Genomic DNA, 19,205 nt, shown 5'->3' on the forward strand with positions numbered 1-19,205 from the left:
AGGGGGGGGGGGGGGGTATTATGCAAAATCAACTTTTTCAAGCTTTACATCATGTTATTATGTCATTCCCTCATTAAAAACATGCCTGAAGTGTTGCCTTGGCACATTCACATATTTTTGAGTAATCTGTAAAAACTCTGATGGCGGCCATTTTAGGGATAGGTTTGCCTGAGTCTTCCTAGGAACGCCTCCACCTCCTGGAGACGCCCCCGAGCTTTCGTACCCAACCACTGCTCCTCAGCAGAACCCCCTCCCCACTGATGCCACAGACAGCGAGTGGAGGGGGCGTGTCTGAAAGGGTCAGAGGTTCTTAAAGAGACAGAGGCCTATTTCAAGACATTCACTACAGCCATTTTGAGAGAGCAATTTTATACAAGGCAGTTATTCTAATTTACTGCATTTACAGACCAACAGAAGGTTTGTCATCATTGTAGTGTGATTTAGACTGGTGCTATGTGATTGAAAAAGGCATAATACCCCCTCTTTAAACAAAAGCAACATTTGATGAGAAATATCCAACAATATAATTAGAAATGCAATGGCGCGGAAAGCTTGTATTTATTTTTTATTCTGAAATGGCCATCTGATTAGCCATGTAAGTATGAGGACACATTTGTTTAGAATATTACAAGATGAAATCACCCAGTCTTCCGTTTGTGGCATGAAACCATCAGACGCCACCCTCCCTTCCAGTTACAGTTACTTTGACTATGGAGTGGGCTTGTACCGGTTGCAGCGGTCTCCGGTCAGGTGCTTGTCACAGGTGAGGGTGTAGCTGACCTCCACTCCTCCCTTCCCGTAGCAGTTGAAGGAGCGCGTGCCCGGGCTCGGATGATGCGTGCAGGAGATCAGCTGGTCGTCGAAATTCAAATCTTCATCCCAGACCTCAATCCTCAGGTCAGAGTGAGTGTCCACCTTCAAACAAGTGAAAGACTTTTATCACCAGTGGGACGATTGACAGGCTTTGGGGCGGATGCTACTTGGCGGAAAGTTGTGCCTGTTTGTGGTGTATGGATTTAAACTGCACATGACACAATTTGTGCTGAAACATATTCAACACAATTATGTTTAAGATTTTGCGAAAACAGGGATGGATAGATGGATGGATGGATGGATGGATGGATGGATGGATGGATGGATGGATGGATGGATGGATGGATGGATGGATGGATAGAGCTTTGTAATTGACCTATTCAAACAGTAGATGGCAGCCTTCACATCAACATGTCTGTAAATGTTGTTCAATCCATGGAAAACATAACTAATGTTTTATATAGATAGATAGATAGATAGATAGATAGATAGATAGATAGATAGATAGATAGATAGATAGATAGATAGATAGATAGATAGATAGATAGATAGATAGATAGATAGATAGATAGATAGAGCTTTGTAATTGACCTGTACAAACAGTAGATGGCAGCCTTCACATCAACATGTCTGTAAATGTTGTTCAATCCATGGAAAACATAACTAATGTTTTATGTTAATTATTATTCCTATTTCCCAATGGGCTCATTTTGATTATCAGTAAACAAAAAAAAATAATAGCGACACAAACGGCTGTTGTCAAGCGACCGTTATCCCAATCTGCTTGTAACAAACAATCAAATAAAGCTACCAAAATAACAATATAAACTCTAAATTATAATTCATACATGAGAGAGATAATTCCCTGCTGTATCGTTGTGACTGTCCTTTGATTAGAACTGCCCCAAACTGCACAGGAATCTTTACTCAGGTCCTGAACCCCATAACGCTAATGAACGCTAACTACATATGAAAGGTGAAGTCAGCCTACCCAGGCCCAGAACGACATGTCAGATACTTCTCATGTATGTGTATTGTCCATTAGATGTGTATTTGTGTATTCGACCCACGAAAAGTAGAAACTTGAACGTAATTAAGCATTCAGCATTTAGCTCAGAGGACACTTTTAGACGCTAATTTGTATCTAAAGTAAAATCTCCAAAGGTCATTAATGATTTCTAACTAGGCATTGACCTCACCTAAATGTGGTCGATGGGTTGACAACAGCTGAAAACATCTGTATGGTTCATGATTTACAATGTTTGGTGGCTGATGCTAACGGCTATAGGTAAAATACATTGGGCAGGCTAACAGAATCTGAAAAGTCTCCCAGATTAGCTCGCTTGCTGACTTGGCTTCTCCGTTATACTGCTAAGCTGCTGTCCGTACCCTTCATCTAGTGAGTGAAGGAGAGATTCTGACCTTTCCCAGAGCGTAGCGTGCGTTCCAGGTTGGGTCGTTGGACTTGACGACCCAAGTCACATGATGATGGGGGCCGAACCACATCTTGGCATAGCTTGTAAATGACAAAAATCAAAATGACCAAACAGGGCGTTGTACTGTATCAGTGTGTTCTCTCTGTGATTGCTTACCTCTCCGTTTTACCCGTGAGGTCCCCTTTAAGGCCCCAGGCCCGGACGATGGTCACAGTAAGGTCCCCCCTCCACGACTCTCTGGGACAGCAGTTTGTGCCGCAAGGGGTTTCATCCTCTTTGCTGATGCCGTTATCCTTCAAATAGAGGTAAACATTATATACAGAGCCCTCTGGAAACATTGACACCCCTTAAGTATTAGAAAAGAACCCCCCCCCCCCCCCCCCCCCCTCATGTCCCGGCTTGTGGTCTTTCTCCCGTGTTTGTGCAATTTGACTCAACATTGACCAGGTACGTACTTTGGTAATGAGGAAATGACTTAGAAATAGCCATGCAACGTTCGATTTGTGGACATTCCCTTATACACTGCGTTCCAAATGATTATGCAAATTGGATTTTTGTGTCAAAAAGGTAAAAAAAAAAACAATAATAATGAAACTCATGGATGGTACCGTGTCTTGGGGCTCTATGAATCACTGACATTAATCTCAGAGACCTGGGATAATTAGTTTTCAGGTTAAGCCCAGTTAAGGGAAAAACTACTGAAAAAGGGTGTTCCACTTTATTATGCAGATCATCATTTTCAAGCTATATGGTAATGAAAAAGGGTCTTTCTGCTGATGAAAAGCGTGAAATAGTTGAATGCCTTGGTCTAGGTATGAAAACCTTCGATATTTCATGAAAGATTAAGTGTTATCATCGTACTGATAAGAATTTGTGGATGATTCAGAGCACACTCCGTTTTGTGCCGATAAAGGCACAATATGGACGGTTTCTGCCAAACAAACACATCAGATTAGGAGAACAGATGCCACAAAGCAGCATACAGGTATTTGAAGCTGCTGGTGCCTCTGGAGTCTCCCGAACATCAAGGTGTAGGACCCTCCAGAGGCTGCACTTGTGCATAAACCTTCTATCCGGGCCTCCCCTAAACGGTTAATTGAATGCTGATGAACAGAAACGGCTGCAGTGGCTCAGAAATACATGAGGACTCATTTTCAAACAGTCTTGTTCACTGATGAGGCCGTGTAGCCCTGGATGGTCAAATCAATGGAGTAGTGGATGGTTGGTGAATGACCACAATGTCCCAACAAGGCTGTGACGTCAGTAAAGAGGTGGCGGAGTCATGTTTTTGGCCAGAATCATGGGGAGAGAGCTGGTCGGCCCCTTTAGGCCCTTTTAGGCTCCCTGAAGGTGTGAAAATGACCTTTGAAAAATATGTGGAGTTTCTGACTGACCACTGTCTTCTATGCTACAAAAAGAAGAGCCGTGCTTTCCCTAACAAAATACTCTTCATGCATGACAACGCACCATGTCATACTGTAAAGAATACCTCTGCATCACTGGCTGCTATGGGCATAAAAGGAGAGAAACTCATGATGTGGACCCCCTCCTCCCCTGACTTCAACCCTATTGAGAACCTTTGGAGCCTCAACAAAAAAAACTTCTATGAAGGTGGGAGGCAGTTTTCATCCAAACGGCAGCTCTGGGAGGCTATTCTAACATCCTGCAAAGAAATCCAAGCAGAAACTGTCCAAAAACTTACAATTTTAATGGATTTTAGAATTTTGAAGCTGCTATCACACAAGGGCTCCTATGTTAAAATATAACTTGACCTGTTAATATTTTTTTGATTGAAATAGCTTTTGATTTCAGTAAATATGACCTCCTAATGCTACAAATACAACAAATTACCATTTTCAGTTAATTACAAGCTTTAAAATGTATTGAAACGATGAGTTGCATAATAACTTGGAACAGTGGATTTTGAGGTTTTTACTATATTTATTTTTGAAAAAAATACTGTTATCACTAGGAAATTTTTTCCACCACATTTAAATGATCCTCTACCAGTTAAAGACTTGAAAATTATGCTGACTCTCATTTGAGTTGACAATTTAGAAAATCTTAGAAAAATGTCATTTGCATAATAATTTGGAACGCAGTGTATGTACCTAAAGTAACCTGGTTCCGCCTGCCTACTGCAGCCCCAGGAGCATTGAAGGATGGGTCAAATGCAGAGAACAAAAACCTTAATCTTAAAGGGATATTTCAGGATTTTTGACATAGGGCCTCATTTCCTAGTTATCCAGAGTGTTGCTGATTTCTAGAGATATTTTTTTTTTGTAATTCATGCAGTTCTTATATTTGAAGAGTTATGTGGCGCTAGGCTAATGCAAGGCTAGCACATTTCTATGGTATCAGCTAGCCTGCATTAAAAACAGTCTGACCCGCTCCACAGAGCACCTGAGGCAAATCACTTATAACGCCAGACTAACCATATAAATATTTGTGTCGATAGAATAATTTTTGGAATATAACTCATCACATGAATGATCGCATTTTAAGGGACTATTTTCTAGCAGATCGCTCCGCCGCTGCGTAGCTTATACAACCACGAAGCTGATGCTGCTCAAATATAAGTTCTTTTAAATGCAAAATGGTTCAAATTATTCTATCGACACAGACATTTATATGGTTAGTCTGGTGTTATAAGTGATTTGCCTCAGGTGCACTGTGGAGCGGGTCACACTGTTTTTAATGCAGGCTAGCTGATACCATAGAAATGCACTAGCCTAGCGCCACAAAACTCTTCAAATATAAGAACTGCATTAATTACAAAAAAATATCTCTGGAAATCAGCAACACTCTGGATAACAAGAAAATGAGGCCCTATGTCAAAAATCCTGAAATATCCCTTTAACTTCTGAACCCTACTCATTTTCTCCAGTTTGGTTTTACCCAAATCTAAAAGCTTGTTGAAAAAAGCATCAACAAAAAAAAAGCGATGAAATAGCAATAAAACATGTCCAAAAAAGATGAAAAGAAAATGAGCCAGCTGGCAAACTGAGACCCATACATTTCTGACACTGGAAAATGATTCCCGGTTTAATATTTTACCACAACTATTTCCACTTTTACTATACCTTCAGATAATCTTCAATGGCAGCTTTCACTTGTGGCTGCTTCCTTGGGTCCGGCACCAGATCGGACATTAAGCGCAGAGAGTACTGCATGATGTCCGGCCGGTCTTTGATGGACCGCAGCCAGGTGTTGTACCCGAGAGAGTCGTTGAAGAGGAGGGAGAATTCACCCATCCAGCCATTGCCGCCCACCACCTCTGTGTGGTGCAGGTGCATGCCGCTGTTGTCGGAGGTGACCACGTCATTGTTTTCGAGGAAGTTGGTGCAGCTCTTGTGGCTCGCAGAGGCTTGTACCTTCCCTGTGCCGACATTGATGCCCACAGAGAGACAGGAGTGCGCCTGTGAAATGACGAACAGAGGGTCATGTCTATGTAGCATGTGCTGGTGTTTTGATCCCGTTTCTGTGGCGTGGAGAGCCCCATGCTCTTCAACACCACTGCCAGAGCGGGACCATCGGTACATTCTCTTTCTCTTGGGATAAATAAAGTTTAGAGTTTGTCCTGTGAGAGCTTAAGAAGGATGTGGCCTAAATGCTGGAAGAGGAAGAGAGGAGAAGACGCTGCAAATGGGAAGCATGTGCTCAGTTTGTGACGGTTTGGAGGGTCTCTGTACTACATGGGATGTTCGTGTGGCAGTATCGCCTGCAGGCAGGCTCTGCCACGTAAATGTTTTGTTTTTATTATTTGCGTCATGCATTGCGTCGCCCTATAAATAGTGTGTGGTTCAGGTTACGCGCCCTCTGACCTCTCACTTCCGCCCCTGGTATCCGGGCCACCCGGCTCGAGTGCTCCTTCATGTCTGCGCAGGTAACGTCAACCCGCTAATTAATGCGTTTTAATGCTAAATTGGTCCTAATGCAGAGCTTCTCCGCTACTTTAGCATGTCGGTGCCGCTGGTATCTGGTGCGCTGTTTACATCGTCCAACCTGGCGACGCTCTTGTGGGAGGTAAGAGTGGCAGCTAGCCTTTTAGCGTAGCAACATCTTTCAAAGCATACTCACGCCGTATTCTTGTCACAGCTGTGGTAGCTCGGCGTGGCGTCCGACTAAAGCTCCATCCACTGTTGACCGCTTAGGTTTCCCTCGTTGTGTTAGCAGGTAACTTTTATACAAGACTGATGTGTAACTTTGTTTGAATAGTGCCTAAGATGCGCCCTTAATTGTGCAGCTTCAGGCACGGAAACTGCTGTCTTGTCTGACCCTCTCTTCGCTCTGGAACAAGTGCAACCGAATGACTACGAAATGGTGTATTGAAGTAACGAAAACCTGGTACTGGATAAAGAACTGAAATTATGGACAATTGGTACAGAACTTGCATTAAAAGTATTTGTGCACTTCGAAATGGAACTCAACAGACACAACTGTTTTAGCTTATGGAAAAATAAAGCAAACTTTTGTAAGATGGACATTGCCTGCTTGTCATTTTATATCAGAACGAACCTGTGTGCCTTGTGCTTTGTCAATCTGTATTTAGTTAAATCTCCAGGTGAAACTCCTGGGGTGGCGTTGTGGCATTTTAAAGCTAAAGAAAATCGAAGTCAACCCTCGCCTTGCCACATTCTGGCGATAGTTCGGGCAGGATTTGATAAATGACAGCGGCATGTTCCATATTGATACAATGTATAGCTATTGTCAATGTGAAGTGGTAGCCTAAAGTTCTTGTGTTGGCCTTTTGAAAGCCACTGACCAATTTTGTGTTTTTGTTTGACCTGCACATCGGTATTTTTGTTTTGCTGTGATTTGTTTAATTTTGTACCTTTTGTGCATGCATGCTTTCTGTAAATATTTCTTTGGTCATGTTAAATGGTTTGGAAAAATGCTAATGCTAAAGAAACTGCGAACGCTATTACTCTATTGACTGTATCTGTTTACATTGTATTGGCATAATATATTTCTTTTTGTTTGTGCAGAGAAAGACAAGACAGCAGTTGTCCAAGAAAGATTAGTCATGGGGTAGAAGTGTGAGGTCACTGCATCTTGGCATCGGAGCTGGGAGCTGTTCCTGGTGGCCTCCTGGTGGTGGCTTAAACCCACCCGGCAATAGTGTGTAAGTCGAGAGGTAGGAGCTGCTGGTGTGGGCAGTATCCGGGGTGGTCTCACTTATATGGGCGGTCAACGCAGCTATTGTGTCAAAGGAAAGGGCTGGGGTACGGTTCCTATGCAGGCCAAGTCTGTGTGGTTCAGCTGACAAGCCGTCAAGGCCCCACATCTCATTTGGTTACAGGTGGAAGGTGTGGCAGCTGTTTTTAAACTGTTTGTGATGGGCCGTTGGTGCACGGCGTTTCTTTAGTACAGTGGTCGGTTTAGGGGAACCCCCTTAGCCTCATAGCGCCGCCGCTGTAGTTATGGGCGTCAATGTACACCCCTTGCGTACGTGTGTTGTCCGGCATTCAACACGCCCCTCTGCGGCCGTCAAGGCACCTCTTCCAGCCTCCGAGCGGGGTGTAGGCTGAGGAAAAGTTGCAGTACCTGGTAGTTGTTTGCGAGTGTGGTATGAATGTGTTTTAGCATCGCCGGGACGACGATGCATTTTTGGGGGGGGCATATGTGGCAGTATCGCCTGCAGGCAGGCTCTGCCACGTAAATGTTTTGTTTTTATTATTTGCGTCATGCATTGCGTCGCCCTATAAATAGTGTGTGGTTCAGGTTACGCGCCCTCTGACCTCTCACTTCCGCCCCTGGTCTCCGGGCCACCCGGTTCGAGCGCTCCTTCATGTCTGCGCAGGTAACGTCAACCCGCTAATTAATGCGCTTTAATGCTAAATTGGTCCTAATGCAGAGCTTCTCCGCTACTTTAGCATGTCGGTGCCGCTGGTATCTGGTGCGCTGTTTACATCGTCCAACCTGGCGACGCTCTTGTGGGAGGTAAGAGTGGCAGCTAGCCTTTTAGCGTAGCAACATCTTTCAAAGCATACTCACGCCGTATTCTTGTCACAGCTGTGGTAGCTCGGCGTGGCGTCCGACTAAAGCTCCATCCACTGTTGACCGCTTAGGTTTCCCTCGTTGTGTTAGCAGGTAACTTTTATACAAGACTGATGTGTAACTTTGTTTGAATAGTGCCTAAGATGCGCCCTTAATTGTGCAGCTTCAGGCACGGAAACTGCTGTCTTGTCTGACCCTCTCTTCGCTCTGGAACAAGTGCAACCGAATGACTACGAAATGGTGTATTGAAGTAACGAAAACCTGGTACTGGATAAAGAACTGAAATTATGGACAAGTGGTACAGAACTTGCATTAAAAGTATTTGTGCACTTCGAAATGGAACTCAACAGACACAACTGTTTTAGCTTATGGAAAAATAAAGCAAACTTTTGTAAGATGGACATTGCCTGCTTGTCATTTTATATCAGAACGAACCTGTGTGCCTTGTGCTTTGTCAATCTGTATTTAGTTAAATCTCCAGGTGAAACTCCTGGGGTGGCGTTGTGGCATTTTAAAGCTAAAGTAAAATCGAAGTCAACCCTCGCCTTGCCACATTCGGTTAGGGGTACCAGCCAGGTATCCCTCCTGACAAGTTGGATATGGGATATAGGATAAGTAGGGTTTTGTTTTAGTTGAATGGTTACCGGTCACACAAGGACTTACACTAGTCTGTATAAACCCTTTCTTTGTAAAAGAGGTGAATGACACAAAACAGAGGGTCCACACAAATAACAAAAAGAGTCCAGCAAGCGTATTTATAAGTCTATAAATAGCAGAAATCGGTCCCCTTCCCACAGTTCTGGGTAGGTAGACTTCCAGTTTACTCCCCACAAGGGTTGCTCCACAGCACAAGCTGTAGATAAAATATAGAAAGATTCAATGCGCCGCTGTATACAAGCAGAGCGCTACTGCTTCCCACACTGGTCAGAGTGAGACTGACATTTCATACAGGAAGAGAGGCGGCTCATACGGAGACGCGAACGGTGGACAAATGGGGTGAGTCTACGACGCTACGGGGGCATATGCCCTGAATGGAGCGGACGGTGAGGGCGGAAAAGCGCTCTTTAGGGGCAACTAGAGGGTTGTCACAAGTTGACCTCCTTTTTTGCTAAGCAACACCCTCTGGCTGCAAGACACACAGACACTGTGTGCACGCAAGACACCGCCCTCATCCGGACTAACGCTTTTGTTACGTCAGGTGGAAGATCGGGCCCATCTTCATCTGAATCAAGGCATCATTTAGGTACATAGGTGCTGACAAAAGAACGTGGTTAAACTCTGAGAAGAAGTTAGTTTAGCATCTGCTGTGTTGTTGTACCAGAAAGTAGTTTTAAAAAAATGTACCGCAGAAGAGGAGAGGCCATTGAGGGAGGATAAACAGCTTCGCACAGCCGAGAGACGCCGAAACTGTCCACCAAGAGAAGACTTGAACAGAAACAAGAACATTAATGGCAATATTCAGGCTGTCGGGGTTCATGATGCATTAGTCCTGTTACGTTATTCAAGGAGGTAGTGAATTGAGAAGGAATTGCTGACCTGTCGGATGTAGTGGGTGCCGTAGGTGTTGATGAGGCGCCTGTACTGGGTCTCGGTGGAGGAGTTGTAGGAGGGCGCCAGTCGGGACACGTCGTTTTTAAACTCTGCGCTCAGAGGAGGAGCGTCTGACACTCGATACCTGCACATGCACAGGTCAGTGTTTATGTCAGCTTTCCATGATTAGATCACCATAAATCATATCTGATCTGACTGGAGAGGAATATCAGGATCAGCTCTTAAATACGTAAAGCTGCAGAGTGGAGAGTGAGTGAACCTACATATAGTGTGTGCAGGAGGACCGGTGGATACTGAAGGCGAACTTGTCCTCTGTAACTCTTGTTGAGGCAAAGCTGTAGTGATCAGAACGTGTGCCTCCAACCTCCAGGCCACCAAACTTGTCCACGTCCAGGCCAACCTGTAATATAAATGTATATATAACCTTATTTTCTTCAACAAATGATGCTGTTCAATGCCTTACTGGACTCTGGAATGAAAGCTTAGAACAAATAAACTATATATGCCTGAACGTTAAGCCTAAAGTTTTGAATCTCATAGAACCATATAGGCTGGAGTAGGCAAAGACTCGTTTGGAGAAGAAAGGGGCACAGAGTTACATGAAGAGCCTTCCTGTCCAGCTGTTGAGCCTGGGGTGGGATCCATCATCCTTTGGGGAATGAAGACTTGATGAAATTGACGGTACGGTCTGAAGGTTTTCCCGTGGTCTTCACTGTCCCTAAACACCACTGAAGATCTGCGGATGGACATCCAGAGAGCAGTGTGTACAAGACAGCCCAGAAATCTCTTAGCTCTGGAAGACTTTTGTGATAAATCCCTCAGACTATAGGAGTGAAAGTTCAAAACCTGATAATGTGGGAATGTCTCATCTGCAACCTCCCTCTCTCTTGGTACAGCTGCATTTTAGTTTTGTGCCTCTTTTTGTGAACTGCATTTGTGGTTTCTGTGTTCCACATTGTTTTACTGGATGCTTTTGTAAACCATTGCCATGTTTTTTGTGGGGTTTGATGGATTTCTGTACTGCAGAGAGTCCATAATGGTCCTGAAGAATGCAGCTTTTTAAAAGTAAACAGCAACTTATGAGCTTAAGACATTTGAGACCTACAAATTTCTTCTTCTGAAACACTGAAGAGGCACCAAGTGCCTCCACACCTGCAGCACACTGGAGGCGAAAGACAGGGACAAATGAGGTCATCTCATCTTCATCACTGTTTTGAAATGTTGATCTGTCGGAACCTTCCTTTCCCTTAATGTAGGTCCAGCAGAGCTTGGACTTATTGGGTGAGCTCCAGACCAGTTTGGCACATACCAGGTGGCGTATTGTAGAACCCTGTGGCATCAAACCTTCAGCAGAGAGGAGTGACCTACAAATGCCTCACATTTATAAGAACTTTCTGGGGAGAACCTTCTGAAGAATGTTTGATTTCCAATGTAGAAAGAATGTCACGAGACAGGCAGATGTAACAGCTGATGAGTCAAAGGATTAGGATTGATTCAACAGTTAACAAAAGTTCAACAGTTCAACAAAACTGAAAAAAAGGATGTCCTTTACCTTCCAGTCAGAGCTGTCCTGATGTGTCATTTCCTGGACCACTTTACTGTGAACACAAGTCCATGTTAGGGATTTGGTGTTGGGGCTTTTTGCTGATATTTGTCTTGGGTTCGGGTTTTCCTCACCTGACAGAAGATTGTTCCGTCTGATAGAAATTGGATTGACAGCGGCTGAAGGCTCGTAAGTCGACTGCAGAGAGGGGGAGCTGTGAAAGGAGACGAAGAGCGATGTTAAAGGGCCAATCTAATGCATTATTTAAGGTTTTAGAGTTCAGACAGCCAGCTCTGATAGGCTTCGAGCTCGAGCACTTTTCTGTTGAACGGCTATTCATCTCATTGTTTTTGTACAAGGCAAGGTGAGTTTATTTGTAGAGCACATTTTATACACAAGACAATTCAAAGTGCTTCACAGCTGCATAGAATCACAAGAAAGCAGATATAATCAATCCATAAAGCGTCAATATAAAAGTTAATTAATTACAGTAAAAGGCAAGAGTGAAGATAAAATACCTCATTGCACAAGTAAATAGAACTGTTTTCAGCCTGGATTTGAACATTGTCAGAGTTGAGGCCTGTCTCACATCCTCATGAAGACTGTTCCACATTTTACCTTTAGCCTCACTGTGTTAAGTCCTGACTCTGGGAACCACCAGGAGACCCCTCCCTGAAGTTCTCGGGGTCCGAGATGGCTCATATGGCTCTAACATGTCTGAGATGTACTTTGGTGCTACCATGAAAAGACTTGTACACAAGCAGAGCTGTTTTAAATTCTATTCTCTGAGTGACTGGAAGCCAGAGCAGAGACCGGAGCACTGGACTAATATGGTCGTATTTCCTGGTTCTGGATGTTCTGCAGCTCTGACAGTGAGCAGCCATTACAGTAGTCTAGCCTGCTGGAGACAAACACATGGATAAGTCTCTCTAAGTCTGGTTTTGACACTATTCCTCTGATCTTAGCCATGTTTTTTCAGATGGTAAAAAGCTGCTGATGTTATTGCTTCGATGTGGCTGTTTAAGTTCAGGTCTGAGTCCATGAAATGGGAGAGGGGGGGGGGGGGGGGGGGGGGGCATGCCCACCAGAGAGTAAACCTTAGTGTTAGATGTACAAAGTAATGGAGAGCATTAAAACAAAGACTCTCAAAGGTGAAGCAGAACAGTGGTTAGATCTTTATCAATGTGCATGTATAAAGAAATCTCATCTAGCTCGTGCATAAGCTGGAGGACGACCCCTCCCTGCATGTTCCGAGCTTGTCCCTTATGTGCATGTGTGCTACTACACCTTTTGCAGCTGATTTCCCTGGAGAGGATTGGTAAAGAGGTGGCAGGTGCCGTTGGGCGTCATGAACGTCTTCATGTCGATCAGGTAGGCTCCTTTCCTCTTCAGGGTGACGATGTCATAGCCCTCGCCCGCCAGGTTGTGCCCGGGGAAGAAGGGGGTCAACTTGCACACGACGCCCGTCCCGGTGAAGTAGCAGCGACCCAGGGACAGGAGAGACAGGAGGACGAGGAGAGCCAGGGGGGGAGGCTCCATGGCTGCAAACTACAGAGGAACGAGAAACAGTATGTGCTTTGGTTCGTTGTGTGGTGTTTTAGGGACAAACCCACCGGATAATGCAATGTTCAGAAAGATTATGAGCCGAAACAACCTATCAAGAACAAATACATTGTTCTTTTTGAAATGATGCAACACCGCCTTGGCCTTAGTCACCAGCAGATATGGTTGACGAAGAGAAGTTTAGTGACCAGCAGGTGCGGACTGGGACTTAAAAACAGCCCCGGACTCTGACCAGATTGGCCTTAAATTAGTTCGGCTTTTTATTTATTTTTATTTTTTTATTGGTATCATCAGCAAAAAGAACTGGAAATGTGGTCATAGAAACAGAAGCAAAATCATTAATATAAATAATAAATAATAATGGTCCCAAAATTGAACCTTGTGGTACACCATACTCCACGGAATTCCTTTTAGATTCACATTTTTTTTATACTGGGCTTTACCCAAATCTAAAAGCTTCTCGACTGGAGAGCAACAATGTAACTCCTCATTTGAAAGCTAAGACCTACAAAAGTGATGGCATCTTTTTGTTACGTCATTTTTGTCATATTTTTGTTGTTTTTTAAATTAGTTTTTCTGTCATTTTTTGTCCGTGTTTTTCTCATGTTTTTGTTGCCTTTTCATCACATTTTTTGTCACTTTTTTGTTGCTTTTCCAGCACATTTTTGTTTTGTTTTCATCCACTTTTTCTCGCTATTTTGATGCTTTTCTTTTTAGCTTTTAGATTTGGGTAAAGCTCGGTTGGGGCGGGACTGGTGGCCCTGGAGCCAGTGGCCATTCTGTTTTCTTCCAGAATGGACATATGGCCAGTCCGCCCCTGGTGACCAGATTGAAAGAAAAGTAAGAAAGCACACTCACGGTGCAGTGAACTTGCCGCGATAGGTCTCTCCTTTCCTCTGAATCAGTCTGAAATAAAAAAGCAAAAAAAAACAACTGAAAGTCATGAGTCCTGACAAAGGTTTTCAGTGACGTCTGGAGCCTGCGTCCTCTCCTCAGCACGAGGAGCAGCAAGAGCAAGTGGATGTTCTCCAGTTCAAGCTCATCTAAACAGATCCTTTTCCTCGCATTGTCACCACATTGTCACCACCTTTCTGACTTTTTTTTTTTTTACATTACTTCGTCACGTTTTTGCCACATTTTCTTGCTTTTCGTCACTATCCTGTTACTCTTTAGTTGCATTTTCATGCTCGTTTTCATCTCATTATTTCTGCTAATTTGACCAATTTGAAGCTGGTAGATTTGGGTAAAGCCAAAATCGGAGACAATGTGTGCCCAGTTGCAGGTGGGGGTTAAGAGGTTGAACACCACAGCAGTATGCGGAAAAAAATATGCATTTAAATGAAGAAAAACATCTCATTAGATAATAATTTTTTCATTTTTTTTAAAAAAAGGTGATGATGATGCACTCACCGGAGGATGTGTATAAGCAGACTTCACAGCCGAGTCAGCCGGAGAGAGTGACACACACGTCGGCTTCAGGAGCTTAAAAAATAGACCGGGACAGGACTTTGGCCAGCTCAGCCCTATTCAAGTGCCGCACCACAGTATTAGATTACATTAGATTAGATAAATGTATTGTCTCGAATGGGGAATTTTCCCTTACTGCACCTGCCACAAACAACCCGCACATTCATAAGTACTGTATGTCCAGATCGTGTCAATCATTTCCTGAGAGATACCGTATGTCAAGAGATAGGAGGCACATTAAATCAATAACAAATGAACAATCAATGACAATAGTTCACACTTCGATGTTTGTTAATGTGTTCTTCACAGGGACAGACGTGTCAAATTACTCTAGGCTGTAAATTTTGGAGTGCGAATTGTCCCCATCGAATAAAACCAAATTCCTCACTTGGGAAGCACATACTAGGTCAATGCTGAGTCTCATTTGCAAAGCACAGAGACAGACCGGGAGGTGGGACAAGTGTTCATTTCGTCGACTAAAATTTTTAGTCTTAATTTTAGTCAAAGTGTTGTTTTTGACGACTAAAATTGGACTAAAACTAAATTAAAAGTTTTTTATGAGACTAAAACTATGACTAAAATGTCCAGATATTTTAGTCGACTAAAATAAGACTAAATAAAAATGAAAAGGAGAGACTAAAATCATCCAAACTTGTATTGACCGTCTGAAAGAGCCTCAGATCATGTAAATTCTCTGCCAAAGGATCAGCTCTGAGCTTTGTTCATGTGGAGCAGCTCCATGAAGCAGAAGACAAGATTAAATATGATTATAATGAATATTATCAATGCAAAGTCGACTAAATTCGTCTTAAATTTAGTCGACTAAATTGACATGCAATTTTAGTCGGCAAAAACAAGACTAAAATTGAAAAGATTTTTTCGACCAAATCTTGACTAAAATTAAATGACATTTTAGTCAAAAGACTAAGACTAAAACTAAATTAAAATATGTTGTCAAAATTAACACTGGGTGGGACTAGCATTTTAAGTCCCTTTAAAGAAGATAGAGATATTGAGTGTACTTACTATGCCATTTATTACATCAAAATGTTTTGTCAATTATGCATTTAGTTTATTTTTCATTTTCTTATGTTATTTATTTTTGTTTGCTTCGTGCTTTCTTCTGTTTGTAGTTTGTGTTCCTGTCGAGACACTTTGAATGTGTGGATGATTGTGGTTGTGACTGTGGTATGAATGTCATGGGGCGTGGTTGGGGTGGGTGGGGGGTTTGAAGCTTGTCTTATTATTTTATTCTGTAAATTTAAAAAAAATGAAATAAAAAAAGAGCACATTTTACAGAGTGCACAATTTTTCGACTTGGCTTACACACTTTTAGGTCCGTGTTAGTCTCTTCTGAATTGGTCTTGATCCAGAAGTCAAACAGATCAAACATTTACATGGTGTGAAAGTTTGTGAACTCCTGAAACTCAGACAATGATCATAAAGTCGGCAGCAGAGAGTTCAGACATAAAAGATGCAAGGCCGGCAGGAATACAATCGCATATCATTTAACAACCCCCAATGATAGTGTTAGAAGTCCAATAACAGATAAGAGCCAGACTGGTCTAAACCAGGAAACCAACTCATGACCTGATTCTGAGCTGAAATGGCATGAATTGCTGTGAAATATTTGCTGCCTTATATTTCAGTGGAGCCATGGCAGGTGTGTGGATTTGAAATGTGTTTTTTGTTGTTGTAGCTATATTTCAATGAGCTGTTTATTTTCAAAAATGTGCTGAAAGGCAAGTTCGGGTGGACTCCGTGTTATATATATAGCCCCCTGCATAAATTACATTTGAAATAAAAATAAGTAAAACCAAAAGAAAAAAACTGTGGTGCAAATACTATACAAAGCTGTTCTATCACTTCTCCCACAGAGCATGTTCTTCAAAAGGGCAATGACAGTGAGAAGCCCCGCCCTCACAAGGGCGAGCAGATCAGCCATGAGCCTCCACAGAGCTCCAGCCTGTCAATCAAACACTTAGGCTTAAACTTTTTAATTCTACGCAAACAAAAACAGCGTGGTTAAAGATATGACACCTAGCCCAGCGTTGTCACATGAGTCATAGCATTTAAAAAAAAAATAATAATAACTTTTTGGGCCAGGCTTTTAAGCAGTGCTAGGGAGGTGCAAACACCCCATTGGAATCCTTTTTACAAAGTGTCTTTTGGAGTCACCCAAAAGCCCATATTAAGTCTATGTGGATGTTCTGTCTTTGCTTACCCCCCAGTTTTACCTATTGGTGAGGAAAGCTCTTCTCTTTGGTCCTCATGGCAGGGAGCTGACATTGGTGTAATACCACCCCCTGGTGGCCAGGGGCGACTCCAACAGACACTTGGTAAACAGGATTCTTCTGTAGCTTTGGACCTCGTTTAATCTGCTTAAAAGTCTGGCTCCAAAGAGATTTTCTTTTTTCTAAATATTGCTATGACCCATGTGATAACGCTGGGGTAGGTGTCATACGTTTTAACCATGCTGTTTTTTATACATCAATGGAAGCCTAAATCTATGTTTGCCAGGCTCTGGAGCTCTGTGGAGGAGCAGGTCCGCCCACCCCATGAGGACAGGGCTTCACAATTTTTGCACTTTTGAGGAACATGCTTCGTAGGAGGAGGTTGTGCAGCCATGTTAATTTCACAGTCCACTTGGGATCAAAACAATGAATGGGGCTCATTGGGACCCGCTGATCTCTGTTATTTAGATCTAGGGTTTTACCCCACCAGTCCCCTTTGAGATTCCAGGCCCGGACAATGGTCACCTCCAGCCTCCCCTTCCAAGCCTCGTCTGGACAGCAGTTTACTCCACACACACTTCCAGATGTTTTACGGATGCCATTTTCCTGCAAACAGAGGCAAAACACGTCGACACAATAAAGCTTAGAGTATGTTACAAATATACCTTCAGGTAATTGTATCGGGCACCAGGTCGGACATGAGCCTCAGAGAGCGCCTCACTATGTCCGGGTGGTTTTTGAGGGTCTGCAGCCAGGTTTTGTAGCCCTGAGAGTCATCAGAGAGCAGGGAAAAGTCCCCTGTCCAGCCGTTGCCCCCCACCACCTCTGTGTGGTCCAGGTGCATGCCGCTGCTGGAGGAGGTGGCCACGTCCTTGTTTTGCAGGAAGTTGGTGCAGCTCTTGTGGCTCGTAGAGGAACTGTACTTCCCCAGGCCAACTTTGAGGCCCAGAGAGAGACAGGTGTGTCTGTCAAAGGATAAACACACTTTTCTAGGATACACAACTGAACTATCTCAGCAAAACCCATTTCCATCATTTGATTGAATCAGGGGACAATCCATTTGCTTGGTGCAAGCCAGTGTACAAAGACACCAGAGGTTTGGCTGATGAAGTCCAAGGAGACGACAGCACTTTCAAAGGAAACGACTTTATGATATTGATAAAGGTTAGCATTAGCAGTGCACCGCTAGATGTCAACAAATGTACCCTTTTTTGAACAAAATGCCTTTACTTTTTAGTCTCTTAATTGAAGTGGAACATCTACAATGATCAAGAAAGTTAATCTAAAATAAAATAAAATAAAGTTAAGCATTAAGATTATTTATTCCAAAATGAACTTGAAAGAAACAACAAAAGACACAAATAATAAAATAGATTTTTTTTTTTTTTTAATAGCCCAATATCACAGCAGCAAAGTGTGAATTAACAATACAAACAGTGACAGCATGTTGTCTTGTCTTATAAATCGATTACATGAAAACCAAATGTACCTATATTCTGAATATCCCATACACCTGTAATCACCACGTCAACAGTAAAACCACAGAATCTGGACATTTATAATTGATCACATATAAATGACAAAATGAACAACAGTGCCTTTCCAAGATGATGGAGCGTATTATCATATGAAACCCAGCTTTGTGTCATGAGCTGATCTCACTATTACAGCATTAAAGGAACAGGCCACTCTTGTTACATACTGAGATATGTTCTTTTCTTTGCTCGACGAGTTGATAGGTACCTGTCTGGTCCTTGTGCGTGCCCTCAGTCACACAAAACGACCAAAGATATTCCTATGGCTCCAAACGAGGGTGAAGTTGGAAACAACCGCACTCTTTTACGGGCACACACAAAGACCAGACAGGTATGTATCAACTCGTCTAAGCTCAGGTAAGAACATATCACAGTATGAAATAACGGTGGCCTGTTCCTTTAAGGTAGTTCTATGGAATGGGCTTGTACTGGTGGCAGCGGGATCCTGTCAGGTGCTGGTCACAGGTGAGAGTGTATCGGACCTCCACTCCTCCTCTCTTGGCGTAGCAGGTGAACGAGTTTGTGCCTTGGTTCAGGTGTTTTGCACAGGAGCCCAGCAGGTCATCCCAGGTCACATCCTTATCCCACACCTCGATCTTCAGAGAAGAGCGAGTGTCCACCTGCAAACAAATTATAAACACAACTTTTTGTTACTAGGATTGTAAAAGAAAAAAAGCAACACCCAAATTGAGTTTGAGATTGTATTATACTTATACTATTATTATGTTTTCTGTGTGTGATGTGTAAGTGTTACAGTTTAGAGAAATAAAACTCTGATCTGCCCTTCTTTAGGGCAGCAAGTGCTCATATTTCAAAAGATAAATGTTTAGCAACATACTTTTACCAGGTTGGCAGCACTGAAAGGATAATGATCTTTTGTTCTTTATATGTTATATGGTCTTTAAGTTCTGGTACGCTGACATCACATTATAATCAGAAGTGAATGAAGGAGAGTGTGGATTCTGACCTGTCCCAGGTCATAGCGTGCGTTCCAGGTTGGGTAGTTGGACTTGATGATTCCGGTCTGGCGGTAGTGGGGGCCGTACCACATCTTGGCATAGCT

General features: G+C 43.0%; 2 protein-coding genes across 2 annotated transcripts; both read right to left on the minus strand.

The window, feature by feature from the left end:
- Window positions 1–708: 708 nt before the first annotated feature.
- Window positions 709–18,053, minus strand: LOC306961022 (perforin-1-like; the record flags this gene model as incomplete). Its single annotated transcript, XM_079553630.1, has 13 exons — window positions 709–915; window positions 2,236–2,329; window positions 2,406–2,542; window positions 5,333–5,668; window positions 9,594–9,674; window positions 9,786–9,924; window positions 10,064–10,200; window positions 11,353–11,398; window positions 11,478–11,557; window positions 12,631–12,891; window positions 17,133–17,213; window positions 17,329–17,572; window positions 18,043–18,053. 13 exons carry the CDS (start codon window positions 18,051–18,053, stop codon window positions 709–711), a joined length of 1,854 nt encoding a protein of 617 aa, XP_079409756.1.
- Window positions 18,054–18,552: 499 nt separating this feature from the next.
- LOC306961023 (perforin-1-like) lies at window positions 18,553–19,193 on the minus strand (the record flags this gene model as incomplete). Its single annotated transcript, XM_079553631.1, has 2 exons — window positions 18,553–18,762; window positions 19,110–19,193. The coding sequence occupies 2 exons, from the start codon at window positions 19,191–19,193 to the stop codon at window positions 18,553–18,555; spliced, it is 294 nt and encodes a 97-aa protein (XP_079409757.1).
- Window positions 19,194–19,205: the final 12 nt, after the last annotated feature.

The sequence above is a fragment of the Gobius niger genome, assembly GCF_951799975.1.
Source record: "Gobius niger genome assembly, chromosome: 3".
Classification (NCBI taxonomy): Eukaryota; Metazoa; Chordata; class Actinopteri; order Gobiiformes; family Gobiidae; genus Gobius; species Gobius niger.